Source organism: Cetorhinus maximus, chromosome 1 (genome assembly GCF_964194155.1).
Source record: "Cetorhinus maximus chromosome 1, sCetMax3.hap1.1, whole genome shotgun sequence".
In the NCBI taxonomy this organism is placed as follows: Eukaryota; Metazoa; Chordata; class Chondrichthyes; order Lamniformes; family Cetorhinidae; genus Cetorhinus; species Cetorhinus maximus.
This window is the reverse complement of record NC_135879.1, coordinates 140,296,434-140,322,354: the sequence shown is the minus strand read 5'-3', so window position 1 is coordinate 140,322,354 and position 25,921 is coordinate 140,296,434. Positions and strand designations below refer to the sequence as shown.

Here is a 25,921-nt window from a genome sequence, read left to right as displayed (position 1 = left end):
AACATGGACAAAAGAGCTGAACTCCCAAGGTGAGGTGAGAGTGACTGCCCTTAACGTCAAGGCAGCATTTGACTGAGTGCGGCATCAAGGAGCCCTAGAAAAACTGGTAAAAGCAAAAAACTGCGGATGCTGGAAATCCAAAACAAAAATAAAAATACCTGGAAAAACTCAGCAGGTCTGGCAGCATCTGCTGAGAGGAACACAGTTAACGTTTCGAGTCCGTATGACTCTTCAACAGAACTGTTCCAGGACAGGAGAGGTCAGTTCCAGGACATCACTTCAGGAGTTCCTCAGGGTAGTGCCCTAGGCCCAACATCTTCAGCTGCTTCATCAAAATCCTGGAACTCCCTTCCTAACAGCACTCTGGGTGTACCTACACCACAGGGACTGCAGCAGTTCAAGAAGGCAGCTCACCACCACCTCAAGAGCAAATAGGGATGGGCAATAAATGCTAGCCTAGCCAGCAACACCCACTTCCTGCAAATGAATTAAGAAAAGATAACCAATAACTTTTATACTAATATACTGTTATGCTTTTGATATGTAACTTTGCTTCACATTGGAGTTTATTCAATAAAAGCATAGCCAGTTCTTTACTAACTCTATAAATGCCAGTAGGGATTAAAGACAAGTGCTGAGAGCACCCCTTTCGCGATGAGAGTAGTGTATATCCGTGCTTTTCACTGGGGTAATTGATTGCTTTTAGAACAAGTGTAAATATTAAACTGACATGTCAATTGGCCTGTATAGTTACTGACTTATATGAATTATGCTGACAATTATACCTGCATAAAAACCTTTTAAAAAATTTATTCTTTCATGGGATGTGGACATCACTGGCAAAGCCAGCATTTGTTGTCCATCCCTAATTGCCTTTGAACTGAGTAGCATTCTCTGCCATTTCAGAGTGATTAAGAGTCAACTACATTACTGTGGGTCAGGAGTTACATAGAGACCAGAACCAAGTAAGGACAGCAGATTTCCTCCCAAGAGGAAATTGGTGAACCAGATGGGCTTTTATAATACTTTCATGCTATTACTGAGACTAGTTTTTTAAATTCCAGATTTCAGTAGCTGAATTTAAATTCTACCTGATGGGGTTTGAAGCCATGTCCCCAGAGTATTAGGTTGGGCTTCTGGATAGCTAGTGTCAATACCACTACGCCACCAATGGTTTTTGTAGTCAAGTCGTTGGTAACTCTAGGGTGTTGATAGTGGGGGATTCAGCATAATGTCAAGTGAATGTCAAAGGAGGTGGTTAGATTCCCTCTTTTTGGAGATGGTCAACCCATGCCCGCATGCAGCAAGGCCTGGTCAACATTCAGGCTTAAGTTGATGTTTGGCGCAAATGTTACTTGCCACTTAAGTGCCAAGATAATGACCTCCTGACTCTCCAAAGCCTTTCTGCCATCTATAAGGCAGAAGTCATAAGTATGATGGAATATGCTCCTACTTTCCTGAATCAAACAGGTCCAACGACACTCAAAAAGGTCAATACTATCCAGGGCAAAGCAACCCACTTGATTGGCAATTCCTCTGCTAAAAATGCACAATGTATCATCTACTGTACAAGATGCACAGCAACAACTTGCCAAGGCTCCTTCCACAGCTCCAAACCCTTGAACTCTACCACCCAGAATTTCAAAGGTAGTAGATGCATGGGAACACCACAGCCTGCAAGTGCCCCTTTGATTCACACCATCCTGGTTTAGGACTATATCACCATTCCTTCACTGTCACTAGGTCAAAATCCCGGAACGCCCTCCCTAACAATACTGGGTGTACCTACATCACAAGAACTGGAACCGTTCAAGAAAACGGCTCACCACCACCTTACAAGGCAAATTAAGGATAGTAGATGCTGGTCTTGCTAGCAATGCTCACATCAAGAGTCTAGAAATTGGGGTTACAGCCTTAAGATAAGGTGTTGGGCATTTAGGACTAAGATGAGGGGAATTTTTTTCACACAAATGGTTCAAATCTTTGGAATTTTCTTCCCTAGAGGGCTGTGAATGCTCAATCAATGAGATTGATATATTTTTGGGTATTAGAGAATCAAAAGACATGGGGAGAGGGTGTGAAAGTGGAGTTGATGTAAAAATTCGCTGTGATCTTATTGAATGGTGGAGCGGGCTTGATGGGCCAAATGGCCCACTCCTGCTTCTATTTCTTAAATTCTTAAGCTGATCACCCTTTTTTTCCCTTATTCCCATTCTAAAATTTCCATACAATTAATTTTCATTTACACCTTCTCATCCAATTTTTTTGGCATACTTTAGAATTATATTGTGTGAGATTTTGGTATCAGTGGTGAAGCAAGCAAGCTAACTGACCTTAAAGTAAAATGCTCTTTGAGTTCTAGCAGCCTCTATGCTGAGACTTTTAACACTCTCAACATACAATTGATTATCATGTAGTTTAATGCAGATGCCCAGTGTTATGCTGGACTGATGTCATCAAGCTGTCCAAGCAGATTAAGAATTCTCAGACAGAAAATGAAAAGCATTGCAATCAAATCACTTTATAAACATTTTACAGAAAGCAAATTAAAGATAGGGCCGTATACAGGAGGTTAACATAGAAGATGAAATATCCCCTTCATGTTCAATGACATTACCATTGCTGAATCCCCCACCGTCAACATCCTGGTCGATAGCATTGTTCAAAAATGGAACTGGACCAGCCATATAAATACTAGCCAAGAGCAGGTCAGAGGCTGGGCATTCTGCAGTGAGTAACACATCTCCTGACTCCCAAAAGCCTGTCCGCCATCTACAAGGCTCAAGCCAGAAGTGTGATGGAATATGCTCCACTTGCCTGAATCAGTGTACACCAGCAACACAAGCTCTACACCATCCAGGACAAAACAGCCTGCTTGACTGGCACCCCATCTGCTACCTTAAACATTCACTCCCTACACCACTGGTAGTGGCAACAGTGTGTACCATCTACAAGATGCACTGCAGCAACTCACCTAGGCTCCTTTGACAGCACCTTCCAGATCCGTGAACTTTACTGCCTAGATGGATAAGAGCAGCATATGCATGGGAACACATCACCTGCAAGCTCCCCTCCAAATCACACACAATTCTGACTTGGAAATATACTGCTGTTCCTTCATTGTTATTGGGTCAAAATCCTGGGAGTCCCCAGCAGTGGGTGTTCAAGAAGATGGCTCATCACCACCTTCTCAAGTGGAACTAGGGAGGGTTAACAAATGGTGTCCTTCCTACTGATGCTCACATTCCATGAATGAAGTAAAAGAAAATCACATGAAAAAAATTAATTTAAAAAAACCTAGTTTTGAAAAATGTAATAATTTAATAACATTCCAGGAATATAAAATTATTTTTTCAGAACCAGAATAGATGTTCAGCAATAGCTATTACTCAGATTGCCATTTGAAACCCAGTTACACCTCATTGAATAAGGCTTAACCTTTTGCATTTCTAAAAGCTGTATGAGAGTGGAAAAGGGGAAGCTCTCGCAAGTTCAGTTGGTTTTACTGATTGCTGGATTTGGGGAGTGTCCACAGTGCAGTCTGTGTTCATCTGTGCTTACACTAACTCCTGAAGTTACAGTCAGATTCAGATGGGTAATGATTGAGAACATTGACAGTTTGCTGTCAAAAACCCCACACATTCCAGGCTACTGTTGATTTATTTTGTCTATACTATTTGATATTTTGCATCAATCATGTTCTGCCATAAGACGAAAGCAAATACTGCGGCTGCTGGAAATCTGAAATAGAAACAAAAAAATGCTGGAAAAGCTCAGCAGGACTGGCAGCACTTGTGGAGGTAGAAATAGTGTTTACATTTCTAGTCCATATGACTCTTCTTCAGACCCTTCTTATGTTCTCCCATAATTTCCTCTTTCTAGACTGGAAAGTTAAAGGTTCTCTAATCTTTCTCATAGCTCAACCTCATTACCTTTGGAATCTATCAGTGTGGGTTTAAGTTCCATTACAGAGATTTAGGCTGGCACTCCAATGTAGTACTGGAGAAGTGCTTTATTGTTGGAGGTGTCATTTTTTGGATGAGACTTGGAACTGAGACCCCGTTTGCCATCTCAGGTAAACATAGAAGACCCCATGTTATGTTTTGAAGAAAAGCAGGAGAGTTCTCCCCAGTGTCATGGCAATATTTATCCATAAGCATAACTAACAACAGATTATCTGGTCATTACCTCATTGCTCTTTGGGGGAGCATGCAAATTAACTGTTGTGTTTGTCTGGAAGGCAGCATTGACTACTCTTAAAGACCAATGTTTTGGCTGTGAAATGCTTCATTCTGAAGACATGGAAGTGCTATATGAATCCAAATTTGAATTCTCTTTGAACTTTTAGGAATTTTTTAGGCACCAGCAATGGATGACTGAAAAGCTAATAAGGGAGAAAATGCGTAGGTTGAGTGAGTGGGCAAAAACGTGGCAGATGGAGTTTAACGTAGGAAAGAGTGAGGTCATGCACTTTGGTAGGAAGAATCAGAAGGTAGAGTATTATTTAAATGGAGAGAGACTCCAAGCAAGTGCAGCACAGAAGGATCTGGGTGTTCTTGTGCATGAAATACAAAAAGTTAGCATGCAGGTGCAGCAAGTAATTAAGAAGGCAAATGGAATTTTGGCCTGTAGTTCTAAGGGATTGGAGTTTAAAAATAGGGAAGCCTTGTTACAGCTGTACAGGGTGTTGGTGAGGCATCGCACCTGGAGTACTGCGTACAGTTTTAGTCCCTGTATTTAAGAAAGGATATACTGGCATTGGAGGCTGTTCAAAAGAGATTCACTAGGTTGATTCCTGGGGTGAAGGGGTTGACTTATCAAGAACGGATACACAGGTTAGGCCTTTATTCATTAGAGTTTAGAAGAATGCGGGGTGATCTTATTGAAACATACAAGATTCTGAGGGGGCTTGACAGGGTAGATGTTGAGAAGATGTTCCCACTGGTTGGGGAATCTCGAACTAGGGGACATAGTTACAGAATAAGGGGGCACTCATTTAAAACTGAGATGCAAAGGAATTTCTTCTCTCTGAGGGCAGTGAATGTCTGCACTTCTCTACCCCAGAGAGTTGTGGAGGCTAGATCACTGAAAGTATTTAAAGAGTTGGTAGATAGATTTTTGAAATATCAGAGAGCTGAGGGCTATGAGGAGCTGGCACGAAAGAGGAGTTGAGGCCTGGGGCAGATCAGCCATGACCTCATTGAATGGCGGGGCAGGGTTCAGGGGCCGAATGGCCTACTTCTGCTCCTATTTCTTATGTTCTTTATTTCAAAATATGTGTAATACTTAACATTTGTCAATGACAAATTTCAATTATCTGTTTGCCAAATTCATAAATGGTCTAAATCCTTTAGAAAATTTCTTACTGTATCCCCTGCCTCTATTGCTCTCTCCGATTTTGTGTATACAACAAATATAATCATTTAATGCTGGTTTTGGTATCCAGGTTTTATATGGATTAGAAGGGAGAGGGATCCAAGCTTTGAGGCTTGGAGGGCTTTTTGGTTAACATTTCCACCCAGTCTGGCATTATAGATGTGTGTTATATTTTCAGTGAAATAACATCCCCATATGAGATGCTATTATCCAATCAAACCAGAATTAATTTAACAGACATTTATCTGTTCTGGCCTTCTTAAAAAATCATTCAAGGGATGTGAGCATCACTGGCTGGGCCAGAATTTATTGCTCATCTCTAATTGCCCTTGAGAAGGTGGGTGGTGAGCCACCTTCTTGAACCACAACAGTCCACGTGGTGCTGTACATCCACAGTGCTGTTAGGGAGTGAGCTCCAGGATTTTAACCCAGCAACAGTGAAGGAACAGTGGTATAGTTCCAAGTTAGGATGATGTGTGATTTGGAGGGAAACTTGCAGGTGGTAGTATTCCTATGCATCTGCTGCCATTGTTCTTCCAGGTGGTAGAGGTTGTGGTTTTTGCAAGTGTTGTCCAAGCAGCCTTGGTGAGTTGCTGCAGTACATCTTATAGTTGGTACACACTGCTGCTACTGTGTGTCGGCCGTAGAGAGCGGGAATGTTTAAGACAGTAGATGGGGTGCTGATCAAGCAGGCTGCTTTGTCATGGATGATGTTGAGCTTCTTGAGTGTTATTGGTGCTGCACTCATTTAAGCAAGAACATTCCATCGCACTCTTAACATTGTGCCTTGTAGATGATGGACAGGCTTTCGGGAGTCAGGAGATGAGTAGCCTCTGACCTGCTCTTGTGACCACAGTATTAAATGGCTGATCCAGTTTAGTTTCTGGTCAATGGTGATTCCCAGGAGGTTGATGGTGAGGTTTAGGAGAATGAGAGGGGATCTCTTTGAAACATATAAAATTCTGACAGGGCTGAACAGACTGGATACAGGGATGATGTTTCCTCTGGCTGGGGGGCCTAGAACAAGGGGTCACAATCTCAGGATACCATTTAGGCCTGAGATGAGGAGAAACTTCTTCACTCAAAGGGTGGTGAACCTGTGGAATTCTGTACCACAGGGGGCTGTGGATGTGAAGTCATTGAATATATTTAAGAAGGAAATAGATAGATTTCAGACACTAAAGGCATCAAGGGACATGGGGAGAGAGCAGGAGTGTGGCGTTGAGATAAGGGATCAGCCATGATCATATTGAATGGTAGACCAGGCTCGAAGGACCGAATGACCTACTCCCACTCCTATTTTCTATGTTTCTATATAGGGTCATTGATGAAGCAGCTGAAGGTGGTTGGGCCTAGGACACTACCCTAAGCCAATCTTGCAGTAAAGCCATGGGGCTGAGATGATTGACTTCCAATAACCACAGCTTCTTGCTCTGTGCTAGATATGACTCCAACCAGCAGAAAGTTTTCCCCCATTTCCCATTGACTTCAATTTTGCTAGGGTTCCTTGATACCACACTTGGCCAAATGTTGCCTTGATGTTAAGGGCAGTCACTCTTGCTTCACCTCTGGGGTTCAGCTCTTTTGTCCATGTTTGGTCCAAGGCTGTAGTGAGATCTGGAGCTCTGGCATAACCCAGCAAGTGAATAAGCAAATTTATCATGTAAGAAGACAAATAAAGAACTGGCAATTATATGGTACCTTTCATGACCTCAGGCTGTCCCAATATGCATATAGCCAATTAAGTACTTTTGAAGAGGAATTTCTTCTCTCACTGGATTGTTAGTCTTTGGAATTCTCTTCCACAAAGAGCAGCGAAGGCTGGGTTATTGAACAAATTCAAGGCTGACTTTTTGATTAACAAGGGAGTCAAGGGTTATGGGGAACAGGCAGGAAAGTGGACTTAAAGACCATAAGACCTAGGAGCAGAAATTAGGCCACTCGGCCCATCGAGTCTGCTCCGCCATTCAATCATGGCTGATAAGTTTCTCAACCCCATTCTCCTGCCTTCTCCCCGTAACCTTTGATCCCCTTACCAATCAAGAACCTATCTATCTCGGTCTTAAATACACCCAATGACCTGGCCTCCACAGCCTTCTGTGGCAATGAATTCCATAGATTCACCACTCTCTGGCTAAAGAAGTTTCTCCTCATCTCTGTTCTAAAAGGTCTTCCCTTTACTCTGAGGCTGTGCCCTCGGGTCCTAGTCTCTCCTACTAATGGAAACATCTTCCCCACATCCACTCTATCCAGGCCTTTCAGTATTCTGTAGGTTTCAATCAGATCCCCCCTCATCCTTCTAAACTCCATCGAGTACAGACCCAGAGTCCTCAAACGTTCCTCATATGTTAAGCCTTTCATTCCTGGGATCGTTCTCGAGAACCTCCTCTGGACCCTCTCCAGGGCCAGCACATCCTTCCTGAGATACGGGGCCCAAAATTGCTCACAATATTCTAAATGTAGTCTGACCAGAGCCTTATAAAGCCTCAGCAGCACATCCCTGCTTTTATATTCTGGTCCTCTCGAAATAAATACCAACATTGCATTTGCCTTCCTAACTACTGACTCAACCTTCAAGTTAACCTTAAGAGAATCCTGGACTAGGACTCCCAAGACAACCATTAGATCAGCCATGATCTTATTGAATGACAGGCTCAATGGGCCTACTTCTGCTCCTATTTCTTATGATCTTATGAATATTTTTTGAACGTCTCAAATGCCTTCACATCCTTCCTAAACTGTAGTGCCCATATCTGGACACAGCACTCCAGTTGAGGCTAAACCAGTGTTTTATTCAGATTTATTATAGCTTGCTTTTGTGCTCAATGCCCTTGCTTATAACTGTTTCTCAATCTGTCCTGTCACCTTCAATGATTTATGAACTCTGCCCCTGCACACCCTTCAGAATTGTCCCCGTTATTTTATACTGTGTCTCCTTGCTCCTCCTGCAAAAATGAATTACGTCATATGTCTCTGCATTAAATTTCACCTGCCACTTGTCCGCCCATTCCACGCCCATCTTTGTCTTCTTGAAGTTTATCACTATCCTCCTCACAGTTCACAATACTTCCAAGTTTTGTGTCACCTTTAAGATTTGAAATTGTGCCCTGTGCACCCAAGTCTAGGTCATTAACATATATCAGGAAAAGCAGGTGTTCTAATACTGACTCCTGGGGAACCCAACTTACTGCAGTCTGAAAAACAACTGTTCACCACTACCCTCGGTTTCTTTTCACTCAGCCAATTTCATAATAATACTGCTATTGTCCCTTTTGTTTTCTGGGCTCTACCTTAGCTGACAAGCCTGCTGTGTCCCACCTTATCACATGCTTTTTGGAGATCCGTGTCCACCACATCAACACTATCTGTTAACTCATGAAAATTATATCTCACCCAAGAAATGACCTCTCTGATAATGCAGCACTCCCAAAGCACTACACCACAGTATCAGTCAAGATTAAATGCTCAATTCTTTGGAGTGGAACGTGAACCTACAACGTTCAGAGTCCAGGACGAGAGTGCTCCCACTGAATAAAAGCTTACACAGGTCTTGTAAATTATTCCAATTTTTCAGAATTAGTCTCAGTTACCACTTTTTTGTTCTTCAATATCAAGGAAAACATTATTAATTTGTCTGTATGTGGATGTACAAAGTACATGAAGTCACCCAGAGTTGGTATACATGCAGTTAAAACCAAGAAGCCATTTCAATTTGCAGCTCATCATTGAATATCCATAGCTCCGGATTGCAGAAACATTTCTCGTGTTTCTTTGTCTTTTGTGTTTTGTTAGAGTAAGCCATTGAAAAATGAAACTAAACGTAATAGTGAATGACATTTCAATTTGGCTTCACTGACATGTCACTCTGAAGTGTACCTGGATTACACTGACTATTGTTCAGCCTTTGCCAGTGCAGTGTTGCTTTAAGGCGCTGCCAATGCAAGGTTGCGGGAGGGGTTTAGTTTTTTTACGTCCAGAAATGTCGAGTATTGTGAGCTCAGCGTGAGCCTATTGAAATCAAGTACAAGTGAGACTTCTCAAGCAGCCTAATGAGGAGAGGGAAACGGTGATCGCAGGATACAGCCTAACCTACAATGCTGTCAGCTCAGCAATGCGCTCCTCTCAAGCCTGAGGAGCAGTACCAGCAAGTCAGCACTCCTAGGGTAAGGGACAAACCGAGGGGCATGGGCAACAGCACGAACAGTTTTAGGCTCCTTTGCCCTGGAAGGTTTTTTGTGTGTCTCTTTTACTTTCTTAAAATACCAATTTGTTCCACCGCAACAGTAACTCGAAATTAGTAGGCTTGTTGAGTTGGCAGAGAATGAAACGGCTTAACTTTCTTTAGTTGCGTTTTAATGGTTTGTTGTTTGTTGAAATAAGATGAATTGTGCCAGCAGCCTGAGCTTTTCTCGCTCGGGAGGTGCAAAATTTATTAAATACTTGGATTGTGAAGGAACTGCAACCGAGAATCAAATGGAAATTGTACATGTGAGTTAAATGATTTGGCAAAATATTTAGACTCTGTAATATGTAACTTCAGATATAAATACATCAGATCCAGAAAATCATTAGGTAGATTATGTAAAAGTTTGTTAGGGTTGATAAGGTGGGTTCGGTGTAAATGAGTCTATTCCTCTGGTTTGGAATTGTTCAGTCCTGTTAACAGGTGGTGCTGCCGGTTTGCGTAACACTTTCAGACCAACATCAACTACTTTTGTGCTCTATGCTCGTTGGGAGGAATGTAAGTAGACCGACATTTTTTTTAAATGTGGCGAATAACTGGGCTTTATTTATTTGGTATGTTTGTCCATCTGAATTTACATCAGACTATGGAATGAAATGGAATGAACAACAACGCGCATTTAGAGTAACAGAACAGACCTTAACTTACTTTGCTTCGTGTTCTGTATAGTTGGATACAGTGTTTGGCAAAATATTTAACGCCGATATCAGGAATGGAATTTCCACTGTGACTGTTTGAGTCCCATTTTAAGTTTCAGGTTTAAAACAAGACCTGATATGATAGCTTAATTTTGTTTCTCTAAATTCTCATTTTGCCCAGGTTATTTTTATTGTTGTGTAAACTTTGCCTCTTTAAAATGCAAATGTAATTCTGTCTGGTGACTTCAAAAGCATAAATTGGCACAATCTCTGTATGCTTTTATCCAGTGTTCTATCCAAACAGCAAAGTTCCGATCCTGTGCACTTACTGCCCGAAGAAAACTGTGTTCATCAGGATTGTTTCTTCAATCTAAGTTTGAAATAAACTTTCTTAGGGCTTTTTCAAAAAGGTCGCTGCTTTTTGTCCCGGGCATATATTCTGTAAATTTCACACTATTCTAAATGCTAAATTTTCCACTCCCGATGTTGTATGGTGTGGACTAGCAGACTCGTATTCCAGCTGCCCTTGCAAGCTGCTCCCTTGACCATGAGGTGTCCCACTTGGCTTGTGCTGCCGGGTGGTTGTTCCAGATCTGACCCATGACCCATTCCTCAAATATAAAAATAACGCAATTTGCGCAAGATGTCAAATTCCTGATGATTTGCTGCCGCAGTGAAAAGCCTGAATGCAAATAAATGCTGGTATGAAATTGGTAACCAGAAATTGGGCCGTTTTATTCATTCTTGGCGGTTGTTGGCAAGATCAACATTGAGGAAGGGAGCTCAGGATTTTGACCCAGCGAGGGTGAAGGAACGGTGATATATTTCCAAGTCAGGATGGTGAGTGACTTGGAGGGGAACTTGCAGGTGGTGAAGAATTACTGGCAGGTTTCTGCAAGTAATTCCCGCCACATTCTACCTTGTTCCTGATCAAAAGATAATGTCACAATGGTGAATATTTTTATTCTTGTGCCTTCAAAATGTGCACCTAAAAGATATGAATATTAAACATAATTTACATCTGTAATCTCTTTGGGTGAATGTTAAAAAAGATATAATCGGGATCACAATTTGGTGTACAACATATGTGGAGAAAGTTAACTTAGCGAGCGCGCGGCTTTCTTGTTCATGACGAAACGAGGTTTAATTTCTGAAAGCGGCTCGCGTGCTGCTTGCGATGGGAGTTGGATAGTTTTCTGAGAGTTAGGGAGTTTGCCTGTGGCATTAGGACCCTGAGGGAGCTCCAACTTGATGCTACACTGGCGGCCGGCTGAGAGTGAGAGTCCGGCTTGGGAACTGAGGCGAAGCAGGTTTTTTTTTCACTGGGGTTGAAAAGCAAACCATGATAAACCATAAAGCCTGATCCGATCGTCCGCTCGCGTCGGTCATTAGCGGCTCAATGTCTTGTCTTCTTGGAGAGCGTTCCTAGCGACGCTGTGATCGTTGGAACTATCGGGGGAATCGTGCCCGGAGAAGTTGCTGGAATGATTGGTCCGCGGTACCGGCAACCAGAGGGGGAGACAGCGCAAGGTAGAGGGATATTTGGAACCAGTGCGATACAGCTGGAATAGTGCAGTTAAGGGTTAGAAACTGGCGCTTTCATCCAGATTTTACTGGCACCCGTGAAAATCAGCCCCAGTCTGCTCTCCAAACCTGAATCTCTAACTGGATTTTGTGTTGCAGATGTTGCACACTACACAGGGTATCGGCGCGGTTTTCTAGTTCCGTTTATCTTAATTACAGTTATTATTCAGTGGTCAGTTGAAATGATTAAAACCTGATTTTTGCCTACTTAACACTAATGTTGACTGGAAAACCGTTCTACAGGTGTGGATCACTGAAGATTGTACAGTTAATGCCAAACCACGCGTAATATCTGTAGTACTTTCGCTTTTTCTGAGCTCGGTGCGTATGAACTTGTAGCTTCTGTGTTGCTGAATTTACTAATGCCTTTATTCTTTCTAACTGAAGCAGGTGTTGGGGACGGATGAAGACAACATGGGGGATGCTTGTCCTCAGAAGCTGGGATCAGTCAAGCACCTCCGCCTCCTGCTGTTAATACTTATTCCATGTGTCTGCGCTTTCATCTGTGTGCTAGTAATCCTCCTGGCATTTGTAGGTAAGGTGCTTTCAATATTTGTCGGTGACTCTGCATGTATTATGTATATGTGCATGTGAGAACGTAGGGTATTTATATGTCCCTGACGCGGTTTCCAGTCTCAAGGTACGCCATATAACGTGATATAATTATGAAAAAGATTAATATAGTAAATTACTTAGTAAACAAAATTACAGCTAGTTATTTGCTTTAGTTTTGATGTTTCAAAATGCGTTTGAATATCTAAGAGTCCATAAATTCTAGTTAATGGTGGCCCCAAAACCATAGCTTTGTGTGAACAAGACAATACTATTCCTATCCAAGGTCTTTTAATAACTGGTGTTTAATCCAGGAAGGTAACATGCAGACTTACTGGAAGTTTTTAGCCTGTAGTTACTGTGGTTGGTGCTGTCTTCGCGGGTCTGTGTGAAATCTGTTTTAGTTCTTCAAGCCGCATAATGAGGCTCCTATGAACCAAAAACCATAAATAGTGGAATACTGGAAGGTCGGGATGAACAAAGTGAACTCATATGTTGGTTCTGAGCCGGCATGTGGTCATGGCATACATTAATGGATTTATTCCCGAACCAACAAAAAAGGAACCTATACCCACTTGTATTGCATCCCTCCCATTTGCTATGTTGTATAATGTCATATAGATTCCTCCATGATTCTCAATGTTTTCATTGCTGAAAAATGCCTGCTAGTGTATCTCAAGAGAGCAGACTGCATAGGTTAATAAGGAGAACATGTTGTAATGATGTGTAACTTTGCAACATCATGAATTGCAACAACATAATAATTGATATAAAAACAGAAAATGCTGGTAAAACTCAGCAGGTGTGGCAGCATCTGTGGAGAGAGAAACAGAGTTAAGTTCTGAGTCTCTATGACTTCTTCAGAGCTAAAGAGGAACTGATGTTGAAGGTCAGAAATGTTCATGTTCTAAGATTTAAATGTATAGTTTACAGGAATATTTTCTCAAATAGGAAAATTGAGTTTCTTTTTAATATGTGATGGATAATACTATTTCTCAGTACTAGAAGGATACAGGTGTTGTGCTATCCAATGGCACAAATTAATTCTGTTTTGCAAAGCCACCAGTTCCCTATGCTGAACTCCAATTCTGAAAATTAACTAATTCCATGTGCATTATTAAAATTCCTGGCCAAAATCTTAAAATAAAATTTACTTGTCTTGAGATGGACCCACTATAATATTTTGTAATTAATGTATGATATAGAAATAAAGAAAATAACCATACAATGGGCTAGTTGTCAAATTGTTTGTGATTGCAGCATAACCCTATTTTTTTTTCCTTAGTGACCTATAACTTTAAAAAAACTGAATTTCTCAGTGACCAACAGAAATAAACTGAAGGACAAAATTTCACAATTTAAGATTTAGGCTATAACAAATAAACTACAATCAGCCAAAATCAAACATTACTTAGCAGGCAACTAGTACATCAAACTAAAGAAAAGCTATTTTTGAGTTAATTAACTGATGCAATCAAGATACGTCTTACAACTCCTTTTGCTGTTCACCTCACTTCTGGTAGATATATAGCATTACAAGGATGAGTCAGCAGTTATTCTGAGCTTTTCAGCAGGCTCATCTCTCCCTGCTATGCCAGTTTGTAGCTTCCAGTGGCCTTTGAAAGTCAGTCCACTCAACCTGAGTCTCTTCAATCCAATTTCCACAAGTAAGACCCACCTCAGCCTTAAATTTCCATAAGTCCCTTCTGTTCCGCCCTCTTTTTGAACAGAGAACCAGCTCACAGCAGCATCCTGCTTGGTTGCTAACACAAAAACAATCTTCACAGTAGCTGCATTGTCTCTCTGTCTTGGTGTCTCTGTATCCAAAAGCAGTTGCCCCTTTCCTGTGTCAAGATGCGAAAACTGTCACTTGATTTTGAATAGGTTTCGATTTGGGTTTTTTTCCATGGCAACCAGATCACAGGAGCCTCGCTCCAGGCTGAGGTTTAGTATGGTGACCTCCTGCATCCAGAACATTCTGTTTTACCTTGAGTTAAAGGAGACATTTTAAAACATAACCACCTTGTAAAGTCCCATTTTCGTAACACTATACCTAAGTCTTCTTATCTTAACATGGTAACCATCTCCCACTTCTGAATAAAAGTTACAAGAAGTTTGGTCTGAATATTCCAGAATTAAGATTTCAATACTATGTACATGTATTATGTCTTGTTTGTTTTCGTGAAATGTGTCAAACATGGGTGAATCAAGGTTTGTTATTTGCAAAACTATAAATTCCTGGAGTGGCGAACCTATGGAACTCTAAAAATGGTGATGGTATATGTCTGATGCAGTTGAAGCTAAAATGCAGCCATTTCAGTTTAATAAAGTGGCTAAATGAATGACATAAAATGGCGTTTAACAATAGACTTAAATAGTTAATAATTACCTTGAATATAAAAGAACTTAATACATTTTTTGATAATTGTACTAATTCAAAGCTATTATTCTAACTTATTTAAATACAGTGAACATTTATCAATATAGGATTAAAGTGACCATAAAATATTGCAGTTCTTGCTTAAAAAAAGCTCTGATCATGCATCTTGTTAAGAAATTGGTAATAGATGATTTTTTTGAATAATCTTAAGTATGCAACTTGTGTAATAGATAAGAGTAGAGTTTTGTCGCTTTCTTTGATCAGATCTGCTGGCTATTTTCAAAGGACAATGAGTGCTTTCATTTTAAAAATATATAATTTGTTCATGGGATGTGGGCGCCACTGGCTAGGGCAGCATTTATTACCCATTCCTAATTGCCTTTGAGAAGGCGATGATGAGCCACTGCCTTGAACTGCTGCAGTACATGTGTTGTAGGAACACCCACAGTGCTGTTAGGAAGGGAGTTTGAGAATTAGGACTCAGTGACAGTGAAGGAACAGCGATATAGTTCTAAATCAGGATGGTGTGTGGCTTGGAGGGGAACATGCAGGTGGTGGGGTTCCCATGCATCTGCAGCCCTTGTCCTTCTAGGTGGTAGAGGTCACGGATTTGGAAGGTGCTGCCGAAGGAGCCTTGGTGAGTTGCTGCAGTACTTCTTGTAGATAGTACACACTGATGCTATTGTGCATCAGGGGTGGAAGGAGTGAATGTTGAAAGTGGTGGATGGGGGTGCCAATCAAGTGGGCTGCTTTATCCTGAATGATGTCAAGCTTCATGAGTGTTGTTGGAGCTGCACTTATCCAGGCAAGTGGAGAGTATTCCATCACACTCCTGACTTGTGCCTTGTAGATGGTGGACAGGCTTTGGGGAGTCAGGAGGTGAATTACTGTCTGCAGAATTCCCACTCTCTGACCAGCTCTTGTAGCCTCAGCATTTATGTGGTTAGTCCAGTTTAGTTTCTGATCAATGGTAACCCACAGGATGATAATAGTGGGGATTCAGTGATGGTAATGCCATTGAATGTCAAAGGGAGATGGCTAGGTTCTCTCTTGTTGGAGATGGTCATTGCCTGGCACGTGAGTGGCACGAATGTAACTTGCCTAATCAGCCCAAGCCAGAATATTGTCCAGGTCTTGCTGCATATGGACGTGGATTGCTTCAATATCTGAAGAGTTGCAAATGGTGCTGAACATTGTGCAATCATCAGCGAACATCCCCGCTTATGATGGAGGGAAGGTCATTGATGAAACAGCTGAAGTTGACTGGGCCTACGACACTACCCTGAGGAATTCCTGCAGTGGTGTCCCAGGACCGAGACGATTGACTCCAACAACCACAACACTCTTCCTTTGTGCTGGGTATGACTCCAACCGGTGGAAAGTTTTCCCCCTGATTCCCATTTACTTCAGTTTTGCTAGGGCTTCTTGATGCCACACTTGGTCAAATGCTGTTTTGATATCAAAGGCAGTCACTCTCACACCCCCACTCTTGAGTTCAGCTCTTTTGTCCATGTTTGGACCAAGACTATAATGAGGTCAGGAGCTGAGTGGCCTTGGGAAAGTCCAAACTGAGCATAAGGTTATTGCTGAGATGGCACTGTCGGTGACATGTTCCATCACTTTACTGATGATTGAGAGTAGACTAATGGGGCAGGAAGTGGCTGGGTTGGATTTGTCCTGCTTTTTGTGGACAAGACATTCTTGACAATTTTCCACATTGCTGGGTAGTTACCAGTGTTGTAGCTGTACTGGGACAGTTTGGCTAGGGGCACGACTAGTTCAGGAGCATATGTCTTCAGTACTAGTGCCAGGGTATTGTTAGGGCCTGTAGGCTTTGCAGTATCAAGTGCCTTCAGCTGTTTCTTGATATCACGTGGAGTGAATCGAATTGGCTGAAGACTGACATCCATGATGCTGGGGACCTCTGGAGGAGGCTGAGATGGATCATCCTCCTGGCACCATTGGTGTGATCAGACATTTATCTGAGCTTCGACAGTGATATGTACCATCAAGATGATTTCTTTGTTTGCTTTCTATTGTTTTGGTTGGGTTCTTTGTATAGACATGGGTATACTATATCAAAACTACATTTACTCCCAACTTACTGCCAGAAATATTTCCTGCTTGTTTTTGTGCATGGATGAAAATGTTTGAAGTCACTTGTCCAAGATTTGTGCCCTGTGACCTTTGGTCAATAAGACAACAAGACTTGATAATACTAGGGATAACTTTACGCATCTGCACTGCCAGTATAGAGCTTCACCTGCCGTAGTACAAATTGGGAATGTCATCGTAATGATTACAACATCATAGGGAAGTGCAAGCCCAAATTTCTGACTGGTGCAACCAGAGGGCGAGGGTGGTCACCAACAGTCGACAATCAGAAAATTAACCCAATGAGTCAAATAATCTTTAGAGTCATGCAGCAGTGAATGACAGTTATTGTGATATGTTGACGTATTTCCATTTATGATAAAGAAACTCCGGACATTAAGGAGAAAGCCGGAGCTAATCACTTACAGTCTTGTCATTTTTGAAAAAGCAAACGCTTTGGGGGAAGAACTATAACATTTTTCAAATCAAAAATGTAATTTTAACAGTACACGCGCTTATGTCAGAATTATGTTTCAAAATATCTTCAACAGCAGAGCCCGCTTTACCAATTCTGCAGATTTTTCATGTTATCCATTTTTAGTTTGATTCCATTTGTTTGCCATTACTTAATTTTTGTTTGCTGTAAAATGTCTGGAATCTACTACAAGAATAATTTCCACTTCTATAAATGCTTATCATTTATGTAAATTAAAGTCCTGGAGTTTCTCACATGTTTCGACTATTGACGTTGTGATTTTTATTTACAATATCATAAGGTATTTATAGATGAGAAGGTTATGTGGCCTATCTTAATTCAGGCATCCAGAAAGATTTTAATGGTCCCTCTACCCCTGCCAATTGTTTCTTAAAACATACCAGAATTTTCTATCTTGAAGTCTATTTCAAGTGCTGATCACTCCATGTGAAAAACTTCCTGATATCACTCCTAAATTTATCTTTCAGTAATTTGAAACTGTGCCCACTTGTCATATTATTGCAATTTAATTTAAAATAATATTCCAGATTTAAATTTTTCATTCCCCTAAACTACTTTTAGATACTAGTATAAAGTGACCTCTTCGATGTTTCTCTTACAGCATGAAAAGCTTAAGTCTCTCCAGGCTGTCCCCATAACTCAGGCCTTTGATACTAGTCATCCACTCTCATGGTTCTTCTCAATACTCTCTCCAGTGTTTCAATGTTTCTTTGTGTTAGTCTTGACTCAATAATAAAATTCTCACCGACAACAGCATCTTGCATTTATTAAACTCCTTTAAGGTAATAAACCATCCCAAGGTGCTTTAGAAGAGCTTGGGCAAAGAGGTAGTTTTTAAGGGGTGTCGTAACAACAACAATTTATACTTACATAGCACCTTTAATGTAATGAAACGTCCCAAGGTGCTGCTCGGGTGTGTTATAGAACAAAGTATGACACTGAAGCACATAAGAAGAATTAGGTCACATGATCAAAAGCTTGGTCAAACTTTAACACTTCAACACTTCACCTGCCCGACCCTTCAAGCGCCAACTCCCCCGCATGTGACAGAGTCTGCAGGTCATGCAGTAGACTTGTCACCCATTGAAGCGAAATGGAAGCAAGTCATCCTTGATCCCAAGGGACTGTCTAAGAAGATGATAACGGAGCTGGATTTTCTGCAAGTTAAGACATCGGTAGCAGAGTTTGGGATGACCTATACTTTATGGAGTGTTTTAAGGAGTGTCTTCAAGGTGGAAAGCAAGGTAGAGAGGCAGAGAGGTGTAGGAAGGGTATTCTAGAGCTTGGGGCTTAGGCAGCTGAATGCATGATCATCAATGGTAGAATGATTAAAATTGGGGATGTAAAAGAGGCCAGAATTAGAGGAGTGCAGATACCTCAGAGGGTTGTGGGGCTGATGAGATTTCAGGGGGAGGGGGGTGCAAAGACATAGAGGGATTTGATATCAAGAATGAGAAGTTTAATATCAAAATGTTGCTTTACTGGGAGCCAGTGTAGGTCAACAAGCCCAGGAGTGATAATGTGTGAAAGCTCCCACAACACAACACGTTCCCCTGTCGATTAAGATCAACGATGAGATCCTGGAAAATGTAGATCATTTTCCATATCTTGGGAGCTTCTCCTCGACAAAAGCAGACATCATCGCCTCCAATGTGCCAGCTCAGCCTTTGGCCAACTGAGGGAAAGAGTATTTGAGAATCAGGATCTCAAACCCAAGATTAAGGTCATAGTTTACCAGGCAACAGTGATCCCCGCACTCCTATGTGCTTCAGAAACTTGGACAACCTACAGAAGGCACCTCAAGGCACTGGAAACGTACCACCAATGGTGCCTTTGCAAGATCCTCCAAATCTGCTGGCAAGAAAAGTGGTCCACCAGCAGCATCCTCTCTCGTGCCATTATGCCCAGCATCGAGGTGCAAAGCATTCAAACCAGCTCTGCTGGGTGGGACATGTCATTCGCATGCCTGACACCAGATTCCTGAAGCAATTGTTCTACTCTGAATTTAATTGCAGCAGGAGACTCCCAGGAGGACAGTGGAAAGGCTTCAGAGATGCCATCAAAGCATCCCTGAAGAGATCAAATATCCCCACATGAGAGTCCCAGACCAAAATGGAGAAGATTAATTCAGAAAGACAGTGAACGCTTCGAGAGGCTATGTTAGCAGCACACAGAGGCAAAGTAGGAGAGAGAGAGAGTGCACAAACCTCCAAACACTTCACCTGCCCGACCCTTCAAGCGCCCACTCCCCCGCATGTGACAGAGTCTGCAGATAATGCAGTGGACTTGTCACCCATTGAAGCGGAATGGAAGCAAGTCATCCTTGATCCCAAGGGACTGCCTAAGAAGATGATAACGGAGCTGGATTTTCTGCAAGCTAAGACATCGGTAGCAGAGTTTGGGATGATCTATACTTTATGGAGGATTGAATGTAGAAAGCCAGAAGTGCATTGCAGTAGTTGAGTCTAAAGGGAATAGATGCATGAATGAGGGTTTCAGCAACAGATAAACTAAGGCGGGTAAATTTAGATGATTTTACAGAGGTGGAAATAGGCAGTCTTAGTGATGGCATGAATATGAGTTTGGAAGCTCATCTCGGGATCAAATGTGACGACAAGGCTGCGAACAGTCTGGCTTATATCAGATTTGTGCCGGGGAGAGGGATGGAGTCAGTATCTAGGGAACTGAATTTGGAGCAGGGCCTGAAAACAATGGCTTCAGTCTTCCCAATATTTATTTGGGAGAAATTTCTGCTGGTCCAGTACTGGATGTCAGATAAGCCGTTGGATCATTTTAAAACAATGGAAGAATTGAGATAGGTGAAGGTAAGATAGACCTGGGAACATGTCAGTGTACAGTAAAAATTAAGTCTGTGCCTTCTTCTGACGTTGCTGAGGGGCAGTATGTTAATGAGAAATAGTGGGGGTGGTGCCAAGGATAGATCCTTAAAGAAGGAAAGAGAAGCAGAGAGGCTTAGGGAGGGTGTCCAAAGCTTATGTCCTTGGCAGTTTAAGGCACTGTTGCCAATGATGAAGTGAATAAAATCTGGAATACCCAAGAGATCAGAATAGGTGGAGTGCAGAGATCTAGAAGGCTTGTAGGATATGAAGGAAATTACAGAGAGAGGTCAAAAAAGTGATTCGGTTGTGATTCCAAGTCACATTCCAAAGAATTAAACACAGAATCTAGGCTGATGCACTACTTCAGTACTGCACTATCAGAGATAGCATCTTTCGGACAATACATTAAACTGAGACCCCAGGTTTTCTCTTTTGGTGGATGGGAAAGATCCAACAGCATTATTTTAAAATGATGAGGGGAATTCTCCCTGGTCTCCTGGCTGGTATTTATCCCTCAACCAACATTATTCAAGCATATTATCTGGCCATTTATCTTATTGTTGTTTTGGGGATCCTGCTTTGAACAAATTGGTTCCCATGTTTTCCTATATTACAACAGTGCCTACACTGCAAAAGTGAGGTGCTTTATAAATGCATTCCTTTCTTTTCTTGTCGTGACTGGAATTGTATATCATACTCGAGGTGGTCTATACAGTTTAGTCACGATTCCTTCTGTTTAATAATTTGCTGTTTTGGCTATGTAGTTCAACATTCTATTGGCTTTATTCAGTTGTAGTTAGATCACTATCAATTTCCTATTTGAAAAACAGATGTAAATATAAAGGCAAGTGTAAGTCTGAGTTCAAATACTCACAATCCAAACCTTAATTTGAGGATTTGCGCTGTCATAGTTACTTGCCTCCCCCTCACTAAACTCTGCCAGATGCCTCCTCCAGGTCTGTATGCAACTCTTTCCATGTCTGATTCCTCCGTGATTGTTCCTAAGCAACAGCATTTTAGATTTCCCACTAAATAAGTCAGAATACTTTTTATTGTAATTTGCAATGTTGCTTGTGTAAGCGAAGGTACAAAACAGGGCCAATCAGGTTGAACATCCTTGTTCCAATTCCAGTGATTGGCTCTGCTATATTAACTTTCTGTGTGTCTATAAAATCATTGTATGTAAAGCCTTACAGTGTATAGTTCCCTTTATCCACATGTGGATTTATCTAACCAACATTACACACGGTTCAGGGTCAGGACCAAAAGTGGGGGGAAACAAAAATATTTCTTCAAAAATATTTTTGTACACTGTCCTGAATACATTGAACAAGGAAATTTTTCTTTGTTCAACCATTACATATGGCTCACTGACCCATATTCACTCCCTGCCTGCCAACTCTTCAATTTTAAAATTCTTGTTTTCAAATCCTTCGATGTCCTTGCCCCATCCTGTCTCTGTAGCTGCCTCCAGGATCTCTGCGCTCCTTCAACTCTGGTCTTTTACACACCCCAGTTTTATTCCTTTCACCATTGGCGGCCATGCATTCAGCTGAGAGGGCCCTGAGCTCTGCAATTCTCCCCTAAACCTCATTATCTCTTTCTCCTCTTTTAAGACACTCTTCAAAACCTACCTTTTTGACCAAGCTTTTGGCCACTTGTCCTAATATCTCCTTGTGTGGCTCAGTGTCAAATCTTGTTGGATAACTCTGCTGTGAAGTGCTTTGGGATATTTTATTATGTTAATAATATAAAATAATATATAAAATGCAATATTGAATTCATTCCTGTGGCTTCACCATTCCCAAGGCCTCAATCATTGACAAGGCGATATGCAGCCACTTCCTTCTATCCCCTCACCACCACTTAACTTCTGCCAATCTCATTTTCTTCTGCATGATTCCCTAGAAAAACCTCTCCTTCAAGTCACTCACAACTGAACATTCAAATTCCCACCTGACAAGATTCCAAATCTTCCGGTCTCCAGATTGTTGGAAGTACAACTTTTGCTTCCTGCCACTGAGTTAATTTTGGATCCAATTTATCACTTGCCCTTGGATTACATGAGCTTCCAATTCAATGGAAGATACGCGTCAGGACCCTGTGGATGGCCTGAAGCACAGACCTATGTGGGAATTTCCCGGGAAGTTTCTGATGGACAATTCCCCTGCTCTCCCAGACCCTCCACAGATGTCTCCAACTCTGAGCTATAGTCAGAGACTTGGGACAGATCTGTGGATAGTTACCCAGGAAATGTTAGACATTTTAAAACCTGGTCTAACACCTAGGTAACTCCACAACTGACACCACCCCCTCAATCACACCCCAACCCCTGCGACCAGCTGACTAGCCTCTGCCCCCCCAACCTCAGCTTGACCTGACTACCTCACTGACCACCCAACCATCCCACCAACCCGACTACAGCCCCTACCAGACACGTTTATCACCCGACTAACCCCCGACCTGACTAGCACCGCCCCCCCACCCCAAACAGATCCGAGTACCTCCTGACCCAACCCAGCTAATCCCTCATGCTCTGACAAAACTGATCCCCTCTTCGGACATCTGACTGCCCCCCAACCCAACCCGACTACCCCCCAACCAGCTGGACTACCCCCTGACCAGCTCACTACCCCCCCCCCCACCCCCCGACCCAATGATTCATTCACCCACCTCACCCACTTACCTGTTCACCCATTCATCCACTAACATCCTTTAAAAGACTGGACCATTAAATACTTAGCAGAATACAGCAGCTAGCACCATAAAAGGGGGCGCGCCTTCTCTTCTTCCGATTCTACTCTGCTCCACCCCGATTCTACTCTGCTCCAATGGATTTCAGTGGGGGACGCTGTGCTGTGCAATTCTTTGACAACCAGGATCAGAAGACCTGGAAGAAATGCGCAGAAGTGTCGGGTTGGGAGAATTTTTACGAGCAGTGGCAGTGCACTCGCGCTGCTTGGAAGGCTCAGCCTAGGTTTTGGCTTCCCTTTCAACATTGCAAGATTTGTTTTAAAGTCGGTTCCTGCCAGTCTGACATAGGGGTGCATGACTCAATCGGTGCCATTTTGGAATGGCCTACCACACTCCTTTACTTTTTATTTATTTGTTCACGGGATGTGGATGTCACTGGCTAGGCCAGCACTTATTGCCCATTCTAATTGCTGTTGAGAAGGTGATGGTGAGCCTTTCTCTTGCTGCTGACCCTCCAACTTGTAGCCTCTACTGTGCCCTGACTCTCCTGCTTGCCGCTTCTCTCTCTTGAACCTGCATTTCAGTACCAGGAATGTCCTAGGTTCTGATCCACATTTGATCTGAAGCCAGAGCTCCATGGTTGTGAAAGTGCGGTCCAGACAGTGCAGGAGTGCCGACTGGGGCTGTTATAATCTGTGTTTCTTTTAAATGCATAGAATAGTGTGTGAAACCAGGAATCAGTTTACTTTCGCACCATATCGCTGTCTGCTACACACATTTCCATCACTCCTCACTGCAGTTGCATCCCCTCCAGGTCCTAGCTCTACCACTTTTTTAAAATGTGATTTGTATTAAAGACATAAGTCGAAACTGCTCCTCCTGCCTCTTGCTGTTCACCTCCAGAGCGACGGTTCAGGAGAGGAAGTGATGATCAGGAGCATTTTAAAAAACATGTATTATATCAGATAAAGGCAAAATACTGCAGATGCTGGAAATCTGAAAGAAAAACAAAAAATGCTGGAAAGCTCAGCAGGTCTGACAGCATCTGTGGAGAGAAAGACAGAGTTAACGTTTCGAGTCCGTATGACTCTTCTTCAGAACTATGTATTACGACAGCCCCAGCTCAGCATTTCTGCACCTGCATTTTCACAAGCTTGGAGCTCTGGCTTTGTATCAGATCTGGATCTGAACCTTGAACGAGAACGCAGGTGAAGTGGCGAGCAGGAGAGTCAGGGAGCGGGAGGGTTTGGCGAGAGTGTGAGTCAGGGAGCAGCAGAGGCTGCAAGTCGGAGGGTCAGCAGCAAGAGGGTAAGTTGGGGAACAAGAGAGGCCACAAGTTAGAAGGTCGGGAAGGAGAAGGGTCTGCAGTGACCAGGAGAGTCAGAGAGTGGGATATGGGGCAAGCGGAAGGCTTGAGAAGCAGAATCAGTGGCGAGCAGGATCCACAGTGCGTGGAAGATAAGTAGAAAGTTACTTTTTTTTTATAACTTTTAATTTATTTTATTTTAATAGTTATTTCATTTATCAACATAGGAATTTAGCAATGTAAAATATTTCCACTTACAGAGTATAATGTTTCAATTATTTTTTTCTGATAAGAAAGATCTACAGAACGTAACTACTGTTTCTAAATTAGTTTTAATGGGAAAATCTGATTTGCTTAAACTTGTTTTGCTTAAAGTCACAATTTTCAGGAACAAAACAGTAGCAGCAAGGGACCCAGTAAGTGAGGACTTACTGTATTCTCATCAAAAATAAAAATACCTGGAAAAACTCAGCAGGTCTGACAGCATCTGTGGAGAGGAACACAGTTAACATTTCGAGTCCGTATGACTCTTCAACAGAACTAAGGAAAAATAGAAAAGAGGTGAAATATAAGCTGGTTCTAAGGGGGGGTGGGACAGTTAGAGCTGGATAGAGGGCCAGTGATAGGTGGAGATTGCCAAAAGGTGTCATAGACAAAAGGACAAAGAGTTGTTGAAGGTGGTGATATTATCTAAGGAATGTGCTAATAGGTGACATTAAGGGTAGAAAGCAGGACAAGCAAGGTATAGATAGCCCTAGTGGGGGTGGGGTGGGGGGAAGGGATCGAAATAGGCTAAAAGGTAGAGATAAAACAATGGATGGAAATACATTTAAAAATAATGGAAATAGGTGGGAAAAGAAAAATCTATATAAATTATTGGAAAAAAGGGGGATCGGAAAGGGGGTGGGGATGGAGGAGAGAGTTCATGATCTAAAATTGTTGAACTTAATATTCAGTCCGGAAGGCTGTAAAGTGCCTAGTCAGAAGATGAGGTGCTGTTCCTCCAGTTTGCGTTGAACTTCAATGGAACATTGCAGCAGGCCAAGGAAGGACATGTGGGCATGATGGCAGGGTGGAGTGTTGAAATGGCAAGCGACAGGGAGGTCTGGGTCATGCTTGCAGACAGACCGAAGGTGTTCTGCAAAGCGGTCACCCAGTCTGCGTTTGGTCTCTCCAATGTAGAGGAAACCGCATTGGGAGCAGCGAATGCTGTAGACTAAATTGAGGGAAGTGCAAGTGAAATGCTGCTTCACTTGAAAGGAGTGTTTGGGCCCTTGGACGGTGAGGAGAGGGGAAGTAAAGGGGCAGGTGTTGCACCTTCTGTGGTTGCATGGGAAGATACCGTGGGAGGGGGTTGAGGTGTAGGGGGTGATGGAGGAGTTGTCCAGGGTGTCCCGGAGGGAACAATCCCTGTGGAATGCCACCGGGGGGGTTGAAGGGAAGATGTGTTTGGTGGTGGCATCATGCTGGAGTTGGCGGAAATGGTGGAGGATGATCCTTTGAATGCGGAGGCTGGTGGGGTGATAAGTGAGGACCAGGGGGACCCTATCATGGTTCTGGGAGGGAGAGGGAGGTGTGAGGGCAGATGCGCGGGAGATGGGCCGGACACAGTTGAGGGCCCTGTCAACCACCGTGGGTGGAAAACCTTGGTTAAGGAAGAAGGAAGACATGTCAGAGGAACTGTTTTTGAAAGTGGCATCATCAGAACAGATGCGACG

The 25,921-nt window shown here is 42.5% G+C and overlaps 1 protein-coding gene across 7 annotated transcripts in view; it reads left to right on the top strand.

The window, feature by feature from the left end:
• Positions 1–9,434: 9,434 nt before the first annotated feature.
• The window catches only part of corin (corin, serine peptidase), a 304,894-nt gene continuing 288,407 nt past the window's right edge, over positions 9,435–25,921 (top strand). Inside the window, exons 1-2 of one of the 7 annotated variants that reach the window (XM_078547397.1) lie at positions 9,435–9,539; positions 12,232–12,376. In XM_078547397.1, coding sequence (XP_078403523.1) covers positions 9,471–9,539; positions 12,232–12,376 — 214 coding nt within the window. In that variant the 5' untranslated portion in view covers positions 9,435–9,470. Of the gene's footprint in view, positions 9,540–9,671; positions 9,865–9,917; positions 10,118–11,532; positions 11,788–12,228; positions 12,377–25,921 lie in introns of those variants that run through there. The other 6 variants (XM_078547388.1, XM_078547431.1, XM_078547378.1 and 3 more) reach the window with 6 other exon arrangements.